The following is a 23,287-nucleotide window of genomic DNA, read 5'->3' as shown; positions in this document are numbered from 1 at the left end:
GGGCATCGCTTTACTCAGATGGGTGTGTCCAACTCTGACGGCTGTGTAAGGTTGCTTGAAGGCTTCCCCGTGTCAAACAAAGAGTTATTCCATTCCACGCGAAACCACGTCTGTTCGCTATTATAAGATAAGAGCACAGTCAATTCCCTCCCCCCGCCCCCACACACAGACACATCATTTGTTGAATGGAGACTGATGTTGCAAAATTTCAACATCATTGTCATCACAGAATAATAATAATAATAATAACAATAACAACAATAATAATAACAATAATAAAAATTACATTTATATTCCGCCTTTTTCCCTCTTGCATGGAACCCATGGTCAGCATCCTCCTCTTTTTCTCCTCACAACAAGCCTGTGAGGTAGCATAGGCTGGGAGTCAGTGACTGCCCCAAGGTCACCCCATGAACCTCATGGCTGAGTGAGGACTAGAACCTGGATTTCCCGAGTCCCAGTCCTAACCACTACACCACATTGGCTCTCTTGTAATGCTGTCCACACAAGTGTGTGCTGCTAGTGTTACAAGTGAAGAGGTGAACTCTATGTACTGTTTATTTCAACTATTGACTAGATAGTTGAGTACATAAATTTGACAGGCAGCCCCTCAGGCCTGGTGCACCAGGTTGTTGCCTGCCTTCAAATCCAGCCCATTTAGAATGCCAGCTATTGAGGGCGATCAGCCAATCGCCCAGACAGAAGGAATGGAGCCCTTTTATACCTCTGAGCCAGACTACCCCTCTCAGACTCCACCTCCTTCCTAAGGAGTGCAGAGCTTAAAGGGGCAGTCCTCTGGCATGGGGTCTAGCACTCTGTGGTCTCTTAGTGATCTCTCTGGGCATTTCCCTGCATTGGCTGACATGCTCACTGGGTATGAATTGGCTAACAGGCTTAGTGGGGCGCGAGGCCTTTGGGGCTGAGAATGCCATTCCTTGAAAGAATCAGCTTCCAGGGGTACAGTCTCTGGAGGTCCAGGCTTGGAGGTTTTTGGCTGGTGTGTGTGTGTTCCTTTATTGATGGTTTGGGGCTAGAGTTGTACCGTTTTTGTTAAATCTGTTCCGTCTGTGTTTCATGGATTGTCAGGAGTCTTTCGTTCCGTCATCTACTCATTGATGGAATCTGATTTTTAAAACGGAATTTCGTTCCACTTGCGCTAATCCGCATTCACATTAGTGCAAGCGCACACTTGCGCAAATGCACTAATGTGCATCAGTTAATACAAATTAGCGCTAATGCGAATGAATGCAAATTCCCCCCCCAAGTGAAAAACTGGTCTGCAAGTCCATTAAATCCACGTGATTTGGAAAAAAGGTGGTCTGCTGTGGCATCCCCAGGTTGGATTTGTAGAAATTTGAACTCATCTGAATCCATTGTGGATTTCTCAGACATCCTTAATTTGGGCCCACTGCCTCCTTAGCCTACACTACCAGCCACTTCCCCCGAGTCACTGCTGGACATTTGGGTCATGACAATTACTGGGCCAGGGGGAGGTGTGTGTGTTGGCCTTTATGACTGGTACAGTTTGCTCCTGATAATCTGCCTCCCTGCTTTATATGTTTCAGGTGTCCTTGTCCTGACTTTCATCATAAATAGATTACGTATGAATACTGTGACTCCCAAAGACCAATTCATTATTGCTTATGGTGGTCTTAGAGGGGCTATCTGTTTCTCTCTGGTATTCTTGCTCCCCGACTTCCAGAGAAAGAAGCTTTTTATTGCAGCAACAACTGTGGTTATCTTCTTCACTGTATTTGTACAGGTAAATGTGGCCTACTTTTCTTTCTCCCCTTTAAGCAGATTCTTGTTTAAAGATGTGGGATTTTTGAGTGGGAAGTGTACACATTATCTTGCAAACTGTGCACATGCTGGCCTGGTTCACACAATCACCGCTGCCTACCGTGGCTTGTTTAATCCACAGTGAGCTGTGGCATGCCAGCACATGCTGGGCAGTTTTGGAATATTCAAGCTGCAGCAATGGCTCGTTATGTTATCCGAACCTGGGCGGAAGGGTTTGTGCCAGGGTTAAATGACCCTCCCATAGTCCTAGAACAGGCCAAGGGCTGTTTAAGCCTCTCACAAGCCCCACCGTCCTGATTCAGACGACACAACAAGCCCTGGCTTGAATATTGAAAATGGCCACTGGCACGTGCCGCAGCCCACTGGGACTTAAATAATGATACTGAACATTACCCTAGCAAATTGTTGGGTAAATCTATTTCTAACCCCCCCCCCCCATAATTTCCCCAAATTTGAGATGCTATCCAACAGCCTTCTCTAACCTAGTGCCCTCCAGATGTTTTGGACAACAACTCCCAGATTCTGGATCATTGCCCATACTGGCTGGGGCTGATGGGAGTTGACAAAACATCTGGAGGGCACTAGGTTGGGGAAAGTTGCCAGTGGAAGCTGGTGATGCCTCTGATGTCAGTGGGGCGTTGAATCTGCTCCGGGTTTCAGTCAGAACTCTAAAGGACCTAACCAAGGTGCTTCACACCTTGGATCCATCACACCTTGGATAGCTCCTTTAGAGTTCTGACTGGCTCTGACTGAAACCCGGAGCGGATTCACTGCCCCAGTGACATTGGAGCCACCGGCTTCCACTGCTATACATCATCTCCCAGAGCCATATTCAGGCTGAGCACCTCCTTCCTCCGCCCCCCCCCCCCAAGGCAGTGGCTAGTGAGGTGGCTCTATAGCTGAGGGGTGTTAAGTTAGGCTGACCATATTTCCTTGAGACAAAAACGGGATATTGGGATGACAAAAACAGGACGGGGTTATGTAATATTCCGTATTCATGAAAAACAACCTAAACTCACTGCAAAAGAACATGGAAAAGGGTGCAAATGAATAACACTACTTTATTGCATATGCCCAACCCCCCCCCCCACTCATAAATATACATACAGTACTGTGCAAAAGTCTTAGGCCACCACCATCTTTGTTGTTTTAGCAAAGTTTTAATGACCGTCCATAATTATTTTTTGGTCTCTGTATTAAGATACAAACAGAAAATACAGGAAATATGTATAGGCAAAAGTCAGTATTTAGTGTGACCTCCCTTGGCTCTAAGCACATCTTGAACTCTTTTGGGGAGACTGTCCTGAAGTTTTCTGAAGTAATCTTTTGGTATATAATACCAGGCTGATTTCAGCACTTCCCAGAGTTCTTCTTTAGATATAGGTTGTCTTTTATTTCTTTCTCTGTCCAGGTGATCCCATACTGCCTCTATAATATTCAGGTCTGGACTCTGTGGAGGCCAGTCCATGACTGTCAGTGTTTTATCAGCTGTTTTCCTCGCTAAATATGATTTCATGGCATTAGCAGTGTGCTTGATTCATGATCCCATCTACACAGACAAGATTGCCAACACCACTGGCAGAAATGCAGCCCCAAACCAGGACAGACCCTCCACTATGTTTCACTGAAGGCCGCAAGCAGTCATTCGTCCCAATCTCTCCAACTCTTCTTCTCACATGTTGTCGACGATTGGACCCCAAAATTTCAAACTTGGATTCATCACTCCATAATACTCTTTTCCACTGATCCTCATTCCAGTCTTTGTGAGCTTTAGCATATCTTAGCTAGGAATGTTAGAGAATTCCGCCACGGATCCCAGGGGGGCCGAATTCCAGTGAATTTAGCCCCCTGGAATCTGTGGCGGAATGGAGACCCCTGCCCCACCACCCTGGAAAGCCCCATGAAATGGAGCCTACCTGGGATACCTGGGATGCCATTTGCATCCCTGCTTTAGCCGTGATAGGCTACATAAATATTTACATAGCCTATCACGGGCCGGCGTAGGGACGCAAATGGCGTCTCCTACACAGGACGCCATTTGCGTCCACACCAGCCTGGCAGCGGCTGGAGGCCCCGCTGCGGGTTGGCCTGGCTGGCGGCTCTGAGGCCTGGCCGCAGAGCGAAGCCAGCCAGGCAGGATTCTGGGGGGGAAGAATGGATCGCCTCCCCCGCATCGAGGATTCCGGGGGGAGGAACGGATCGCCTCCCCCCACCTGCGGAACCCGGCGGAGCCAGGTAAGCGGGGTTTCACACAACCCCTAATCTTAGCCTTTTCACCCTGTTCCCCTTCCGCAAAAGTGGTTTCTTGGCTGCTACCCTTCCACGAAGACCATTCCTGGCCAGGTGCCTGCTGTTACTCTAGTGTAAGGGGAGATCACACTAAATACTTGCCACTTTAGCCTATGGAAGCTGTTTTTTCTTTTCTTTTTTCTATTGTTGAATACTGCATACAAATTTCCTGTATTTTCTGGTTGTATTCTAATGAAGAGACTGAGAAATAATTATATATGGTCATTATACCATTGCTAAAACAACAAATCTAATGGTGGCCTAAGACTTTTGCACAGTACTGTATATAAAATACTTATAAAATATCACATGAGCAGTAAACAAATCTGTACGGCATACCACACTGAACACTCTAATGCAGGACTGCAGTGGCCAGACTGCAAAAAATCATAAACATACACCAAAAAGGAAAAAAAAAAGGGAATGAACACCCCGACTGCTATCAGAAGCCGGTATATGCTAATGTCCCACCGGAGAGTTCCGCTATAATAAAAAAATAGCTAACAGCCTGTTGAACTGAAATATGAGTCTGAAAAGTCCGAATCAAACTGAATGTAGGGCAGAAAGAATCTCTATGGGCGGAATGATGGTAGAAATAACAGTAAGACTCACCCTCCTGGCTCCCACACGCTGAATGGGGCTTAGCGACCGCCTCTTGAATTCCCCGCCACTGCAGACAAGCAAGGGGGCGGTGTCTGATCGTCGCCAGCTCAAGAAGCCTGGCCCTGGCTGGGTAAAGTAAATGGAACTTCCTCTTTCGTCACACTAGTAGTTTTACTGCACGCATTGATTAGCATAGAGCCTTATGATAAACGCGTTCAGTTTTTTACAAAAAATTGACATTTATATTAAAACGATGGGACGGTTGGGAAATAGGAAAAAAAGGGTACTGTCCTGTTTAAAACGGTACGTATGGTCAGCCTATGTTAAGTCCCAGGTCTGCAGGCCAAACTAGAACCAAGCCAGTCGTCTCATGTTCCTCAGCTGGCCATGCACTTCGCTTGGCTTCACCCCTTTCCCCTGAACACCTTTCATTTGGTGGTTGCCTGGTTTGTGCACAGTCCCCCCCCCTTCTAAAAAGTTGAAAATGTCACTCCTAAGGGCTTAGTTACTGGCTGTAAGAGCTTTAAGAGGTGTTTGGGGTACTTTGTCCTGGCCTTCTTTTGCCTGCAGCTCTGCCCACCACTGGAGCTCAGCTTCTGAGAGTTTCTCCGGAATGGAATCCAGCCCTCAGGCTGAAAGAGGCTCCTCTGCATGCCTGCTCCAGCTGTAACAAGCAGCCACTGCTGTGGGGCAGTCAAGTGGGGGAGTGGAAAACATGCCCTTCCTGGCAAACATTGGAAGAGAGGCAGCAGTGGAGGGGCATTTCAGTCAGCACCATGCAAGTGTGTGCTTGCTGATAGGCTAGAAGGTCCCAGTGCAGGCCTAGGATCATGCTAACCTCAGCAAGGCCTGCTAGCCAGTCAGCAACTGTACATATGCCCTGTGTTGACTCAGATGCCCTCCCAGCCTCCAGTGCCACCTCCCAACAGTTACCAGCTTTCCCCTCCCCTCCCCAGAACTGCCCCACAGGCATGGGAAGTCGCTAGCTTGACATACAGTAATGTCTAAAAATGCAGAACACTGAAAGTAATAGATGTAATAGCTGTGAAATGTGGAAAAAAGAGAAGCGGCCAGAACATGGTTTCAGGAACCGCTTGTGCAATTGCTTCCCGTTAGTGAATCGCCTTGCTGGCCACCCCTCACGGATGCAAGACATGCACACACACGTACAGACACACACTTGCTGCCTGTGATGAACTAGACTCCCACCAACTTCCAGCTTTTTAGCTAGTGCAGCAGATGGGATGTAAACATACTTTCATATGTATGTGGGAAGCAGCTGTTTATCTGTGACTACTAACAAGATGCTGGTCCTCATGATTAGTGGGGCGTGTGGTGAGGGAGGACTTTAACACTGCACGGGGAGCTGAGGGTGAATGTTTCCATCATAGGAGCTCTGTCAGGGATGGAGGGTAATCTCACTCTTTGCCACCACGATGTCCCCAGTTACAGCACTTATGGCTGTAATCCTATGCACACTTACCTGGGAGTAAGCCTCACTGAATTCAATGGGGCTTACTTCTGAGTAGACATGTATAGGATTGCATTGTAAGGTGTGTGTCCCCCCCCCCAATTTGGGAAATCATCTTTCCCCAACCTCCCAAGCTCCAGCTGCGTTGAATTCCAAATCCCATCACCCTGTGCCATATGGGCATGGAAACTGGGGGTGATGCAAGTCGTAGGCCAACTCCGTTGGAGGGGCCATGTTGGGGAAGGCTGGGGTAAATTAAACTATCCACTTACATGGGTGAATGACAGAAGGGCGGAAGCAGTTGAAGGCATGCAGGAGTGGGGGGAAAGCCTGACTCCCACCCTGGGGTTGGCAGTGACCTCAGTCACTGATAATTCAGCCTACTCCTGTCTGCATGCCCTCATCTTTTGTTCTGTATCTTGGCCTAGTGGGACATGACATTGGGGGACTGATGTTTATCTGTAGACAAGTGGGCAGTGAGGAGCTGTAGGAGGGAAAAGATGGGGGAAATTTCACACTCCCAGTACGGTGCAGCAGGGCTAAACTGCTTAGGTCCAGGGCTCTGCATGTAGCCACAAACTTGAGCAGCACGCTAACCGGAGAGCCAGTGTGGTGTAACGGTTAAGAGTGTTGGACTGGGACTCGGGAGATCTGGGCTCTAGTCCCCACCTGGCTGTGAAGCTCACTGGGTGTCTGTGGGCCAGTCACTGACTCGCAGCCTAACCTACCTCACAGGGTAGCTGTGAGGATAAAATGGAGAGGAGGAGGGTCATGTGAGCCACCTCGGGTTCCTTGAAAGAGGAAAAAAGGTGGGCTGGAAGTGTAATAAAACCAAGCAAGAAAGCAAAAGCACCTCCCCTTCCCCATTCCGGATGTAAGAGGCCTTGTTGGAGTTGCATCCAGGGATGCATGTTGTCCTGGGGTGTGTTCTCTGGCCCCAGACATCCCTCTCTCCAGGACCCTGAGGCTAATCGGGGGCCTGCGTCCTTCACAGCCTAGGGTCCTTGGGAGAGGTAATTTGGATGGGAGGATCTACTCTTCCTCCACTACTACCAATGGGGGCATGCACAGCCTTGTCCTCCAAGAGAGGGGAATGGCCAGGAGGCACATAGGCATACCTTCCCCCCCCCCCGCCCCCAGCATCTGCCTTCCAAAGTGGTAGCCTTCCTCTAAATCAGGGGTGCAGAACCTCAGGACAGGGGTCAAGTCTGGCCTTGTGGGGTTCCCAGGCACTGATGTCCCTTTCCTCCAGCCACTGATTGCTTGGTGGTTTCTGGCTTTTGTGCCATCTCCCCCCCATTCGAAAAGGTTGAAATGCCCCTCCTGAGGCTTAGTTATGGGCAGTATGAGCTTTAAGCTAAAACATGCTGGTTTTTTTGGCCCTGCTCCTTTTGCTTTTAGCCCTGCTCACCACTGAAATACAGCCCCCAAGAATTTCCCTGAGGTGGAATGTGGTCCTCTGGCATGTTTCTGGTGGTTCCACATGGACCCATGGCCCGACTGGAGTCCACCAGGAAAAGAGCCTTCAGTGCGGTTCCCTCCTTCTGATGGAATCCCCTGCCTTCGGAGGTCAGACAGGTGCAAGCGTTGTGATGTTTCCGGCGCCTCCTGAAGATATTGCTATTTCTGGAGGCCTTCATTGAGTAACCAGCCGTGGTTTATCAAAACTAGGGATGTTGGAGAAATCCTCCACAGACCCCTGAAATCCATGGAGGATCGGATCTCCTGCCTCCTCCTCTGTTGCGAAGTCCTCGCCGGCAGATCCTGCCTGCCACCAGCTCCGAAGCCCCAGCGATATGGCTGCCATTGCTATATCGCTGGCTGGACTAACTGCGGACGCAAATTGCGTCCAGCATAGCCAAATACGCCATTTGCGTCCCTGTTCCTTCACGCGATGGGCTACGTAAAGATTTACGTAGCCCATCGCACGAAGGAACAGGGACGCAAATGGCGTATTTGTCTATGCTGAATGCCATTTGTGTCCTCAGTTAGTCAGTCCAGCCAGCGATATGGCATTGGTGGCCGTATTGCTGGGGCTTCGGAGCCAGCTGGCGGCTCCACGGAATTGCCGCGGAGCAGAGCCAGCTGGTGAGGATTCGGGGGAGGGGAGGAACGGATCGCCGCCCCCCCGTGGACCCCCCATGGATGGCAAGGTAAGGGATTCATACATCCCTAATCAAAACTTGGTTTTATCAGAACTCTGTTTCTTTTTTAAAAAAAATTAATTATTTTAACATGGTATTTTTATTCTTTTATCCTATCTGCTGTTCACCACTCCAAAATCTTTGGATGTGGAGTGGTACACAAATATTTAAATGAATGAATGAATAGATAGATAGATAGATAGATAGATAGATAGGTTCATCACCCCTGCTCTAAATGGTAGGGCCGGCCTTATGTCAAGGAGAGACAGGCTTTGGGTTTGGGGATGCACAGTACATGTCATGCATCACTATATGAACACTGGAGTCTGTTTAAAGATGTGATGTTATTTAAAGACAACAAGATTGTGAACTAGGGTGGCCATGTGTCCTCTTTTATAGAGGACGGTCCTCCATTTGAAGGGCTGCCAGAGGACCAACCTCTATTTGAAGGTGTCCTATATTTGAAGGGTTGTCCTATCCAATTCTGGTTTAAAGATAAAGAACCATAAGAACTTTTGCACATCCACGGTTAGCACGTTGGCAGCAGACTGAACAGAGAGGCACATGGGTCACCTGGTCAGAAACTTCCCCGGGATGGTGAGATGTACTGTATTTCTATTAAAATTATAATAATTATTTCTTAATTTGCATCTCTACATATCAATTAGCATATGCAAGTGTCATGCAAATCACTACCCTCTTTTGTCCTCTGTTTTGGCAGTTAGTAAGTGATATCCTAATGTAACCGTTGGACTTGTATTGTGCAATGAGGGCAGATGAAGCAGGTACCTTCTGGCTGTGCCTGGCAGCCAACCACTGTTCCTGTAGGCAGTGAGGTCTGGTTTGCTCCCTTTCTGCTTCACAGGGGCACAGAAAGGGTGACCCTTTTCTGTGCTGAGATTAGCGAGTGGCAGGGCCGGTTCTACCATGAGGCAGAGTGTGGCAGTTGCCTCAGGCAGCAGATGTTGGGAGGTGGCAGCAAGGTGTTGGAGGAGCATGCAACCTGGCCTGTGCCTCCTAAGCTAACCTGCTCCTTCAGGTGCAGTGGAGGGTGTCAGTGTTGAAGAAACAGTCCACTTGGCTTGTATATGGACTGGGAGAGGGTGCCATCTTGTTCTTTGCCTCAGGCAGCAAAATGTGTTGGGCTGGCTCTGGCAAGTGGAAATTACAGGGTGTGTACATGTGCGTGTTTGTGGCTACCCCTTCCCTCCAGCCTGGGGGCCATGTGTCCTACTTTACAAAGGACCGTCCTTCATTTGAACAGCTGTCCAGTCCAAGTCCAATTTAAAGATGAAGAACCCTAAGAAGGGAGGTCTGGAGTTGCCCATGAATAGTTAGCAACATCTGGGCAGCTGAGCAAGCCACACAGGACACCTCATCACAATTCTTCCCCGCTAGGATGAGATATATTGTATTTCTATTTAAATGAAAGTTATTATTTTCAAATTTGCACCGATTACATGGGTAGGATCTAGGGATGGGTGAACCCCCCAAACTCCGATCTGGAGGGGGGTTTCCACTGCAGGGAAATCTGGGCTGCTTAAGGCCCTGCGGATTTTCCTGGAGCCCTAGCGCATCCGCCATAGTTCGCTGGGAGGCTCTCCAGCTCTCTAAAAGGCACAACAGCCTAATGGCGGGTGCCATTAGCCTATTGTGGGAAAATTACGGCCATAAATTGCATAGTTTATGGCACTTGCGGCCATAAAGCACTTCCTTCTATGTAAATTGTGGCCTTTTGTGCCATTTAGGCCTCATTTGGGTCCACAGCGGATTTCTCCAGCATCCCTAGCTGGGTCCAGATTTAGTCATGCTATGAGTAGACGCGTTGAAATCAGTGGGACTTAAGTAGTCACAGCTCATTGATTTCAATGAGTCTGCTCCAAGTATGACCAAACCAGGATCCAGCCCCATATATATTGTCACATGCACACTTCATGCACATTTCATGCACATTTCATACGAATCTCGACTACCTTCCCTCCTCTTCCTTCGGTGATGTATTTCAGTGATGTATTTTGGGGCCATCCTACGCCAGCCCTTGACAACACAAGATCGAAGCTGGTACCATTTTGAAAGAGAGGCACACTCTGCCTTTGCTGGCAGTTATTTTTTAAAAAGCTGGACACTTCTGTTGTATACTGCAGGCTATCCCAGCTGATCAGCAGCATTACATTTCCAGTTGCCGTGGCCAGCCATACTTGTGGACTCCGGGGCAAAGGCTTTGCTTGAGAATTATGTATTTATGGCAAGACATGTTTTGAAGGTGTGTCTGTGCATGTGTGTGTGGAGATGGTAGGGGGAGTGCATGAAGCAGCTGTGTTTTTTTGACCTTCTAGTGCCATCTTGTGGCGAACCTAAATCCTTGATAGTAGCATGTCTACTGAGACATAATGCAAGTCACTAGATGACAAATTCATCAGGCACAGCTTTTTGCAGCAGGAAGTTATAGGGTGGTGAGGTTTCCTCTGCTGAATTTCTGCTTGCCACGCAGTTGCTAAAGATAAAGTCCAACCCCCTGCTCAATGCAGTCAAAGCATCCCTGACAGATGGCTGTCCAGCCTCGTCTTGAATGCCTCCAGTGTGGGAGAGCCCACCACCTCCCTAGGGAATCGGTTTCATTGTCATCTTGCTCTAACAGTCAGGACGTTTTTCCTGATGTTCAGCCAGAATCTGGCTTCCTGTCACTTGAGCCCATTCTTCCATGTCCTTGATCATCCCAGAGTGCAGGACATGGAATAATGGGCTCAAGTTACAGGAAGCCAGATTCCAGCTGATCATCAGGAAAACATTCCTGACTGTTAGAGCAAGATGACAATGGAACTGATTCCCTAGGGAGGTGGTGGGCTCTCCCACACTGGAGGCATTCAAGACGAGGCTGAACAGCCATCTGTCAGGGATACTTTGACCTGGATTCCTGCATTGAGCAGGGGGTTGGACTCGATGGTCTTATAAGGCCCCTTCCAACCCTACTATTTGATGATTCTATGATATACCAGAGTCTCCTGTCCTCAATGGTGGCAGTTCTACTGTGGAGTCATTTTCAGCACTTTTGAGCTAGCCTTTCTCCAATCCTGGCCCCCCTCTTCCATGCACCTCTGCAACCAGGATGTCATCAGACAGCCTGGGAATATGCCTTATGCCAGGTGAGATGATTGACTTGCCTAACCCAGTATTGTTTGCTCTGACTGGCAAAGAATCTCCAGGTGTCAGGCAGAAAAAAAACAAATTTGCCGTTTCATAAAATGGCTGGCATGGTGGGCATGGCCAGTCTCAAAATACCCTTTTCCCAGAAGGCAAGTGGATGAGACTCAAGCAAACGTAGCTTGCCCAAGAAGCTTCTTACAAGGCAGAGGTGGGCTCTGAGCTCCCAAACACAAAACCAATCTTTTTTGAACCCAAATAAAGATGGCCCTGAAGAGCAGCACTTTGCTTTGCAGCATGACAGTAGGTGTGTGTGTGTATCTATCTATCTATCTATCTATCTATCTATCTATCTATCTATCTATCTAGAGATGCAGGGAGTCTGATGGGCACCAAGAAACATGTCTGTGGGCACTTTGGAGTCCATGGGCACCATGTTGGAGGCACCAAGTCTAGATTGTATTGCAGGTTGGACAGTTTAAAGAACACTTTGAAAAGCTTCAGCATCCTATCTGCAATGGTCTGAATCTTTATTTTCATTTTGATTTTCTTTTTGGCCCAGCTCTTTTTTGTCCCCCCACCGATTAATCCCAGTCTTGAGGCCAAACTAGACATATTCATTATTCAATGTGTCTCTGTATCCACCTTCAAAGGAGGGATTTTGCTCAGGAGAGTTGCAGGGGAGGAAAAGGCTACATTCCCCCTGCATACTTGCTGTGATCCCTTTGCACAAATGCAAAGACACATTTAGGGCACAATGCTATGCATGTTTAGACAGAAAAAAGTCCTACAACTCCCAGCCCTTTAGGTCACATCTTGTCACTGGGGTGGCCACCATTTTGAATATTCCAGCTGTGGTAATGGTGCACCATAGCTTGTCACTGCATGCCAACATGGCGAAGGTGGGTTGTTGGGGTACCCTTTCATTTTTTTAAAAAACCCTGATGACCTCCATAAATGGGCAAAACCAAAAGACACAAGTGTGTAAACCTACAATAAGCTATTCTAGTGTGAGGTGCTCCTGTTCACTGCTTCAGTTAACCACCATGCTTTCTCAAATGATACACCATTCCGGCCTTCCCAAAACTAGTGCCCTCCAGGCCAATGGCCATGCTGGTTGGAGATGATGGGAGTAGTCCAATACATCAGGAGGGCACCAAGTTGGGGAAGGCTGCTTCATTCTGTCTCCCCCCCCCCAACAGTCAGATTTCTGTGACCACTAAACATGCTCAGCCCTGATTGGATTCCTTCTGTTGGGAATATTGCAACCTCATCTGCAAGTTGCTGGAAAGGGGCAGGGTTGTAGTTAGTTCATGGGAATTTAGTCCACAGGTAGCCTCAGGCTCTCTATAGCCTACAGTGTGGTTTCCTGTGATTTGTTCCTTTTGCTCCTCCCCTTCCTTCCTTCCTTCCTTCCTCTCTGACCTCCACAATTGCAGTTGTGTTTGCTGTCTCTCTTCTGCCAGTGTTAAAGAACATAAATGGACTGAAGAAATTGGTTTTTTTTTTTTTTAAAAAAAAAACCTCTACACTGTACCTGCATTTTTAGGCAAGATTATATTTTGAGTAAAGCTTTTACTTTTTCTTCACTAAAGAAGGGTGTGGTCTCCTTTATTCAGATAGCCTTGTCTGCATGTGGGACTGGTAAATGCTCATTCTGTTTTGCCTTTTGTTTTTTCTCTGCTAATTTCCTTTCTAACAGGAGGCATCACTACCAAAGAACTCCCATCACCTTCCTTAGGGTGTGTGTGTGTGTGTGTGTGCGCGCGTGTACGCACTTCTGCAAACCTTGGGGTTTTCCCAAGCCTACTGATATTTCCCTCTTGTGAATGGATGGTGCCATTTTGGCTATTTAAGGACTGGCACTCACACCTTGGCACTGGAAATATAATTTGCTCTTCGATTAATACAGGTTTTGAATTAAATGTGTACATTCTCTCTCTTTCTCTCCCTCTCTCATTTTGTACCACAGGGTATGACCATCCGTCCCCTAGTTGACTTGCTAGATGTCACCAGAAAACAAGCAAGTCTCCCCACTGTTGGGGAACAAATTCATATTCGGGTAAGTTCTCATACAAGGAAAGCAAGAACATCACCAAAAGGGTCCATAATTATTCACACTGTAGAATCCTAAGTAATCCCCCAGGAACGGCTGTGGCTGAAAGGCCCCACACACCCCATCTCTAGATTGAAGGCTGACTCAGGCATGTACATCATTTGATGCTTCATCTATACTCGGGCTGGATTTACGCATAGAGCAGAATGAGGTGGCAGAGACTTCTTGAGGTGGTAGAGTGAATCATACTTCTTCAGGCTGTAGTTGGGTGTGGGACACTATTGCTGAATGCTCTCCTATGTTAAAAACACTCCCTGAAAGTAAAGCATTATCATATCAAGAATAAAGCTCCACCCCTTTCCTTGCCATATTGTTGTTCTACCTTTAGATGGGGGGGGGGAGGGAGGGTCACACATAATGTGAAGTCACTGTAGGGGAAATTCCCCATGAGGCTTCTCGTCACTGTAGTGGCTGCCATATTGAATATTCAAGCCACGGCAAGGGCGCGCCGTAGCTTGTCATTACATGCCAATCCGACAAGGCTGGGTTGCTGAGTACCTGACAAACCACGCAGAACCCATGGTGTGTTCTAGGGTTTTGGTGGCTTGTCAAGCACCCCAACAACCCACCCTCATGGGTTGGCACATAATGACAATCTATGGTGCACCCCTGCTGTGGCTTGAATATTGAAAATGGTGGCTGCCATGGCAATGAGAAGCCTCACAGGGAAATTCCCCTACTGTGGCTTCTCATTACATGCGAACCCACTCAATGTTCTTATGTAAGGGAACATTCAAAAGTGGTATCCCCCTGATGTCTGTATTGGTATAGTCGATTCCACCATTTCATCCCCACCTCAGTTTACTGCATCAATAGAGCAAGAGGCTTCTGTGTCTTGCGTTGAAATGGGTGAGTTGGGTCCACATTGAAATGTATTTTGTTTGAGGTGATGTGGGGTGACCTGAAAGCTTTGCCCAGGGCAAAGTCAGTATGGTAGTAGCTTTTTTGCACATGCAAATAATTTCTTCTTCATTTGCCATTTTCAAGAAATGAATATGTATGTGTGAATCAGTTCAGGAAAGCACTTCTCCTATCCAAAGGCTTTATATTCTAAGCCTCAGTATAAGGCCAATGGATCAGTTCGACAAGCTGAAGAGTCGAACCTTTTTCCAAGCAGGAAAAGGGTTCTTCTTTGGGTAGCATGCAATGAGAAATCCAAAGTAAAGCTTAGCGTTCTTGGGTTATTTGAGAAGACCCTAGTGGACAGATAACGACCCAGTCTGGACATCACAACAACCTTGTTTTTAAAATTTTTTTAATGCAGGGTTGTTGTGAATGAAGCTGCAGTGAGAGACCAAATTCATACAATCACAGAAGGGGAAATAAGCCATGCTAGCTTGCTAGTTGCATGGCAGGGGGATTAGTATAATACCCTCAGCAGTGTGGCTTGTTCTGTCATGAGAATCTGATGAGACCTAGGGATGTCCATTGCTAGGAAATTCTGTGTTTTTTTTGGGTCAGCAGAGTTCCGTGGTGTGTACAACTCACTTTACACCTGTGAGCCAAGCTGTGGACTGTTCCCAAACTCTGGGAACCTTTTTGCGCATTTTTTGGGGGTGGGGGAAAGTTGTACAATTTGCACAAATTGCCAAGCAATTTGCATAAATTGCTGAGCAAGTTGCACAAATTTCTGAGCAATTTGCATAAACATCTGAGTAACCTGCACAAAATACAGCCAAAGTTGCATAATCCACACAAATCGGACTGCAATTTGTGCAAATTCAGCTGCAATTTGCCCAAATTGCTTAGAAATTTGCAAAAATTGCAGACACCCCCCAGTGCAAAATTCTTGGAAAATCTGCGAACTGACCTGACTCACTGCAGATCAAGTGAGGCCCCATAGCGGGAAGCCAAATGAAGTCTGGGGCGGGGAACCTTGTAAAATGTGCCAAATTCCACCTCTCAAACGAATTTCTCTGACCTCCTAACCCTGAACCCATGGGCTCTTTAAGGGTTCTGGGTGGCTTGTTACCCACGGCAACAAGCTACCTGTCAGGGTGGAAATTGAGCCCATAGAGCCCCAGAGCAGTTCTGATTCTGAGGAGGAACAGCAATCTGTGGGAGAGGAGCACACTCATGTCTCACAAGCACAGCAACTGGCAGAGATTCCTCCTGCCAGCATTCCTGGGATAGATAGTGACCCTGGCAGCAAGAGAGCGCTGGAGGGGGGCTTGCTGGACGCTCGGCGCAGATGCAGGGAGTGGTGACAGATGGAAGGCGCCGAAAGGAGGCACTCCGCTCGTTTGGTGCTCAAACAACGGTCGCATCCCAAGGACCCAAGGGAAAGAGGGAGGATCTCTCCATAGCCCATAAGTTCAGGGTCTTCCCGCGGTTCTCCTTCAAACGGGAACCAACTGCCTTACCTGGAGCTTAGGCTACTCTGCTATCTACCCCAGTGCTGTTCCTTGCTTAGTCGCTAGTGATTAGTATCTGAAAGAGTCATAAAGTAATAAAGGAATAAAGCCTTGGAAAGAATCCTCGTCTTCTGTGTCCTGAGTTGGTGATTGGAGGGGACTGTAAGAGGCAGCTAGGGTGCTCCTGACGCTACCCTTGCTGGGTTCACACAACATGACAAGCTATGAGGCCCAGGGTAATTATGCTACCTGCCCAGCATGTAACAGGGCACCCGCGGTGAGGCTTATTTCCCCTTCCATGATCCTGTGAACCAGCCCAGTGTGTTTCTGCTCTTGACGCCCTAGCTGAAAAACCCAGGGGTGCTGCATCTCTGGGTTGTTTAGTGTGATATTCAAACTGGGAATTCTGGGTTGTTGGACAACCCAGAGTTGGAACCCCCCAATAACCCAGACTTCCCAGTTCAGACATCACACCCATGGATGGGTGATTTAGCCCCAGCAGGTGCGATTGGGTTGTGGGAGCCAGGACGTTCACTCATTCCTGCTTTGTTGAGAGAATCCAAGGGTTGAAAACAAACAAACAAAACCCTTGGTTGCTGGGACATCCAAGTGCTGCCATTCTATCCCTGAAAATTATTAGAAAGCATAGGGCTGGCTCCAGGTTCGACAGAGCCTTGGCAAGGTGGGCCCTGTTCTGCATTGGTGGCCACCATTTTACATTTCCCATGATGCCAGAGAGATGCTATGTTGGGAGAGATGCTATGTTGGGTGCCCTAGGGCTTTGTAGGAAATTGAAAATGGCAAGTAGCTCTCAGACTCACCTGCCTACTGCAGGGGCCTGTGGCCTATGTTAGGAATGCCCCCCCCCCCTGTTGCTTGGCCCATGGCAGCTGCCCAAGGATGCCAGATGCTGGTACCAGCTCTGCAAAGGATGGATCCAACAACTAGTAGGAACTTTAATCATGCAGTGTTTGCGATTGCTTCCCTTTCCCCTGCAAAGACCCTTTTATTCTCTCAGTCTTTTAATGTGGGAACTAGATGTTATATTAGAGATACCATTGTTAACAAAAATGGCAGCCATGGCTCTAGCTTCCCAGGATGTAGCCTGATGGCACAAGACAATGATACCTTGCTGAAGCTAAGCACGTCTGGGTCTGGTCAGCATCTGGATGGGTAGCTCCCAGGGAACCTCACTTATACTCCCTTAAACTCCACGGTGGAAGAAGTTTGGAGTGTAAATGTACTAAGTATTTTAAAAATAAAATAAAATAGAAGAGTCCCCTCCATTGTAACATCTTATATTACAATGCCCCGATGTCACAATGCTGTGTGTATGAGAGAGACCATAACTCAGTATAAATCAGCATCTTGAAATTAGCATGGAAGACAGCAGATAGCTAGTGCAGGTATTGGGATGGCAATAGCTGAGTGGTAGAGCACCTGCTTTGCATGCGGAAGGTCGCAGGTTCAATTCCTGGCATCTCCAGGTAGGGCTGGAAAAGAACCCTGTCTGAAATCCTGGAGATCCACTGCCAGTCAGTGTAGGCAATACTGAGCTAGTCTGACTCGGTATAAGGCACCTTCCTACGTTCCTGGTAAATCAGCCTTTATTCATAGGGACTGGAATCTTACTTTATTTTTAGTGGAAGGACCATAGCTCGGTGGTAGAGCTCATGTTTTGTATGTAGGAGGTCCCAGAGGCAATCATTCACATCTCCAGGGAGGGCTAGGGAAGACCCCTGTCTGAAACCCTGAAGAGCTGCAGCTAGTCAGTGTCGACAGTATTGGCTAGGTGGACCAGTGGTCTAACTTGGCATAAGACAGCTGCCTATGTTCTGTTTCCCACCAGTGGAAACAGAACACGTCCACCAGTGACGTGCACAAAGATAGGGAAACACCCCCCATCGTGATGTCAGGATGCACAAATAAGTTGAACTAACTAGACTTTATGTGAGGGGACCAGATACATGGCAGCCACATCTGTACTGTAGTCATTACATCAGTGGAGGCTGGTGGCTCTGATTTCGGTGGGGCTGGGAATCCATTCTGGGTTTCAGTCAGGACCAGCCAGAACTCTAAAGGCGCTATCCAAGGTGCCGACCCTAGTTTAGCGATAGGGTTCAGCACCTTGGACAGCTTCTTTACAGTTTTGGCTGGTTATGACTGCAAACTGGAATGGATGCATAGCTCCACCAAACTCGGAGCCACCAGCCTCCGCTGGCCATATCTGTATTGTATTCATTACATCTAATTCGGGCCTGAGTTTGAACCATTAACTATGGTATGACTTTCAGGCTGGCTGTTGTCTTGTTTTTTGTTACTTAAAAAAGATCTTAGATCTTTCCTTAAAAATCACCACCTCAAGGTTTTCAAGGAAAGGCAGTTGAGAACACACGCACACACACACACACACATCTATCTATCTATCTATCTATCTATCTATCTATCTATCTATCTATCTATCTATCTATGAAATAACAAATATTTGTGGAGACTGAAATGGGAAAATTATACAGCCAGCTCCCATCTTTCTTTCCGGAGTGCTGCATTTGTCTCCAAAACCCACACTGTTGTTTTGTCTATGGGCTTCTGATGCTATCTCCCTTAGTTCATCCTTTATGCAACAACAACAATACAGCTGTGTACAGCAAAATCCGTCTCTTTCTCTCTCTCCCTCTGTTTAGTTCTTGGATCATTTGTTGGCTGGCATAGAAGATATATCAGGACACTGGGGACAGTATTATTGGAAAGACAAGTAAGGATTTGCTCAAAATACAAGTCTGTACATGTGTAAAGGGGAAAACAACAACAAGTCACAAGTCTGATTTCTGTTTTCATAAAGTCCCCGCTAGGGATGGCTCAGCGACGTTCATCCTCGTGTCACAAAATAGATAATTGTCACCAAACAAAAAGAGACAGCTTTCCCCTTTCTTCTTTTCTTTAAACACAAAAGGTAGGACTGGATTGTTTGGAAGCTAATTTAAAACAAGAAGTTGTTCACCATTCCTAGGCGTAGAAGACATCCTGACCCATCGAATATCATTCACAGTGGCCCCATCAAAGAAAGACTCAGGAAAAAGTATGAGTTTTTGGACTATACAAAGCCCGGATGGTTGCTGGAAATGGGTTTCTCCTGCTGCACTATAATTATACAGCAGCGATTTCCTTTGAACTGGGTGTTTTATTAGTACTTCTGATTCCTTTTAAACCACGACCATAGGTTCAGTGAATTTGAGTGTGTCTCAAGTTGGACCACACTTTCTGCAGGTATGCTGGTTTGCTCCCTTAATGGCTCCTCATCTTAATGCAATGCAGGAGCATCTCTTCACTTTAATATCTGTTCGGGTGCAGCTCAGTCTTCTTCTGAGCAACAGGTTTGCTGGTGATGGTGGGAGACAACATGAAGACGATCTCAGAAATCTGACTTCATTTAATTTGTCATTTATTTAATTAATTTATAGGCCACTTGACTCTATCTAAAAAGACACCTTGAAGTGGTTTACAACATAAATGTTTTAAATGCAAAATCTCCACATTTAAAATATTTTAAAACAGAGACTGCAAAACGTCGCAGTTAAAAACATTTTAAAACTAACTAAATAAATAGCTGATTAAGGGAGCAATCCTATGGCCTCTGGACAGCAGCTAGACGACCATAGGATATCTGGTTTTCCGGGAACCGACCTCAGAGCCTGCAGTCCAAGGTTGGTTCCTGGAGAACTGACCTCCCCCCAGTTCCGCACTGCCTCGGAACCAGCGTGGAAAATCCCCGTGCTCCGTGCTCATAAGAGGAGTGTGGAGCGGCCAAAAAGGGGTGTTCCGGGGGGTGTTCCAGGGTGGGGAGGCAGGAAATGCCTGTACGACACATCGTATGGATAGGCGGTCGTACATCTGAATAGCATTGCCCCCTAAAAATATTAAAATTGGATAGCTAATAATCAACAAACTGGGCAGCACAATCAGTCAGGGAAGGCTTGAGTGAAATGGTAGGTCTTTAACTAGCACCTAAAACATGCCACAAATGGCACCTCCCATATACCAAGGAAGTGGGCATTCCACAAAGTGAGTGCCACCACAGAGCAGGCCTGTTTCAGGGTTTCATTTCATTTCATTTTTTTATATTTCTACACGCCCCATAGCCAAAACTCTCTGGACAGTTCACAAAAATTAAAAACCATTAAGATACACTATATAAAATATAAAACCATTCACGTGATAACATAGAACAAATAAAGCACACAACAACAATGTATATCTAAAACAAAAACAATCAGCCAGAGACAATCAATAGACTCATTATATTCTGCCAAATGCCTGAGAGGAGAGGGCAGTTTTAACCTGGCATGGAAGAGATAACAATGTTAGTGCCAGGCAGGCCTTGTCAGGGAGATTATTCTGTAAGTGGGGAGCCACCACCGAGAAGGCCCTCTCCCTTGGTGCTGCCCTCCGAGCCTCCCTCAGAGGAGGGCCTTAGATGCAGAGTGCAATGCACAGGTCGGTTCATGCCGGGAGAGGAGTTCCATCAGGTACTGTGTGTCAAGGGCTCCTTGGAGGCCTCTCGCAGTCTAATCCAGTAGCCAAGTCCAGACACAGACAAAGGGATTCCTTTCAAAGCTTTATTCTTCTTTTACAACTTAACAACTCTACAGGTAGCAACTAGATCTGAGCAGCACAGTACCTATGCCCTAAGTTGGAGCAGTTGGTCCCCATTTGAAAGGGAATTACTGGCAGACCCCTGAACTTAAGGACTAGGGAGAGTCCCTCCCCTTTTCCCTTGGATCCTCGGGGCGCAGCCGTTGTTTGCGCGCCAACCGGGCACTGCGCCTCCTTTCTGCACCCTCCATCTGGCACCGCTCTCTGCGTCTGCGTCGCGCATCCACCAAGTCTGCTACCTCTGCTCGGTCACTCCCTGGACTGCTTTCTAATCTAGGAATGCTGGTGGGAGGAATCTCCGTCAGCTATGGGCCCTGGGAAAGAGGAGCGCGCTCCTCTCCCAGGAGTGACTGCTCTTCCTCAGAATCAGAACTACTCTGGGATTCTATGGGCTCAGTGTCCACCCTGACACTGTGGTCCCGAGCCATGGTTGCCACTAGAATCGCAATCTGCAGGTTGCGGTACAACCAGTAAGGTCTCCTCTGATGATCTTAGGAATCAGATGAGTCTATGGGTGCAAGCCTATGCATGTTTAGACAGAAAAAAGTCTCAGGTGAACTACTCCTTCACCTCAGTGCAGGAGTAAGCAACCCGGACACTGTCATTGGTGCCTGCCAAGGCGCTCTACCCCTCCCAGGTTTTTTTTAATGAACACATTTTCTTACCGGTAGCTGGGATTGCTGTGAAATAGGTTTCTACTGGTGCTGAAAACTGTGGGTTCAAAGGAGTTTTGTAACATGTTGGGGCTCAGACCCCGCCTCTGCCTTGTGCTCAGGCCTTCAGGCAGGTTACTTGTCCTTTGCCACGCCTCCCATGACAGCCATTTTGTGTTGGTGCTCGGGACAGTTTCTGCATTTCTGGAACTGCCAAATGTGCCCATGGCCCCCAAAGGTAGCCTTCCTGTAAAGCTTAATGCAGGAACACTTCTGGAATTGTATATGTCGTCAGTGTGTGTAGAAAGAGGTCACGGCTATCCAGAGCATTTTAGAAACTCAACATTCACCATTGCAGCGACCTTTCATGCTAGTTTAACCCATGTTAAGTAAGAATATGGTAGGAGAGACCAGTGGAGGCTGGTGGCTCCGATGTCAGTGGGGTGGTGAATCTGTTCTGGGTTTTAGTCAGAACCAGTCAGAACTCTAAAGGAGCTATCCAAGGTACAAAGCTCCTTTAGAGTTCTGACTGGTTCTGACTGAAACCCAGAGTAGATTTACTGCCCCACTGACATTGGAGCGACCAGCCTCTGCTGGGAGAGGCAGTTGTTCTGTTTGCATGAGTAGCACTAAAGCAGGAGTGGCAACTTCTGGCTTTCCAGATGTTGGACTGCAACTCCCATCAGCCCTCACCATTAGTTATGCTGGCTAGGGCTGAAGGGACTTGCAGTCTAACAACATCTTGAGGGCCATGAATTACTCACCCCTGCACTAAAACTTAATTCTCTTTTTTATTTTATTTTTTTCACAGATTGGAATATTTCAACAGCAAATACCTCCAGAAGTTTTTGCTCCGGGAATACGTGCAACCCAAGTCAAGCATTGTGCTCTTCTATGAGAAACTGGAGAGGAAGCATGCCATTGAATTAGCTGAAGCGGGCCAGCTCATTTGTGGGCCGACCCACCAGTCACTGCTGTAAGTTGCTTTTCCCCCTTCATTGAACAAATTAAACTGCCTTATACTAAATCAGATCACTAGACCACCTAGCTCAGTACTGTTGACTCCAGGGGTGTTGAACCTCAGGCCCATGGACCAAATCCAGCCTGTCTGGGGTCTCAATTTGTTGGATAATAGGAAGACTCCGGCACTCCGCATGCTTCCAGACACTAGGTGGTGATAGAGAATGTATTGCATCAACAGCTGTTTGTCTTGTTCATCACCCTTGTTGTCTGAACAGTTCCTCTTTCCTGCTCCCTCCCTCTTCCTCTTCTTTCTTCCCCCTTCTCTCTGCCTCTGCAACAAGCAACATGTGCCATGCGGTCTCTCCAGAGAGGAAGCAAGTAAACATACCTCATTCCTTCATGTACTTACACTCATGCACCCAACTTTAGGGGGTTAAACAGTGTTCAGCCTTTTAGAATGGGAGAAAAATACACAAAAGCTGGGAAACTACCGAACAAATATTGGTTGGGAGAAAGGAAGGGAAGGGAAGGGGGCGTGGCCATCTCAGGAACACCAGAGTGCCAGATTGGAACCCCAGGAGGGCTGGATTTCACCCCAAGGCCTGGGGTCCTGCACTCCTCTGGTATAGATTCCTATGCAATATTGAAATACAACCTGTATAGATAGCAGGATAGATTCATTCAGAAACCTACAAACCATGCAGTGGTGACAGTGGGACAAAAGAAACGGAAATGATGCGTCCCTCAGCCATCTTTCTTAATATCTATTGTTTGTTTCTAGCATTGATCTTCATTTGAAGCTGCGTGTCCTGATTCCTGGTTGTCCTTCTGCCTCATAAATGTACCTGTATCATTTTCTGAATCTTCTCCATCTTTTCCCCTCCATAGCAACAATGACAAAGCAGTGGTTACAGTCAGTGACTCAGACAGTCTCAGCCTAGATGATGTGGATGATATCCAGAAGATATTGGAAAGGAACCTGTACAAAACAAGGAGAACGGTGAGATTTTAATTCAGGTGGTAATGACGGTGTTGTAAAGTAAAATGGCTGGAACCTCCTTTTTTGATTTCCTGCAATGCCCTGGACTGACACTATTTTT

The 23,287-nt window shown here is 47.3% G+C and overlaps 1 protein-coding gene across 1 annotated transcript in view; it reads left to right on the top strand.

Moving 5' to 3' along the window:
• LOC146338558 (sodium/hydrogen exchanger 2-like) overlaps positions 1–23,287 on the top strand; it is a 57,818-nt gene that overhangs the window by 20,228 nt on the left and 14,303 nt on the right. The window contains exons 9-13 of the mRNA XM_084813278.1: positions 1,566–1,762; positions 13,421–13,510; positions 18,603–18,673; positions 22,036–22,200; positions 23,076–23,187. Coding sequence (XP_084669404.1) covers positions 1,566–1,762; positions 13,421–13,510; positions 18,603–18,673; positions 22,036–22,200; positions 23,076–23,187 — 635 coding nt within the window. The remainder of the gene's footprint in view (positions 1–1,565; positions 1,763–13,420; positions 13,511–18,602; positions 18,674–22,035; positions 22,201–23,075; positions 23,188–23,287) is intronic.

Source organism: Heloderma suspectum, chromosome 9 (genome assembly GCF_057233095.1).
Source record: "Heloderma suspectum isolate Gila_16-S chromosome 9, 16-S_ref, whole genome shotgun sequence".
Lineage (NCBI taxonomy): Eukaryota > Metazoa > Chordata > Lepidosauria > Squamata > Helodermatidae > Heloderma > Heloderma suspectum.
The sequence above is the reverse complement of the archived record's forward strand: the minus strand, read 5'-3'. Positions and strand labels throughout refer to the sequence as shown.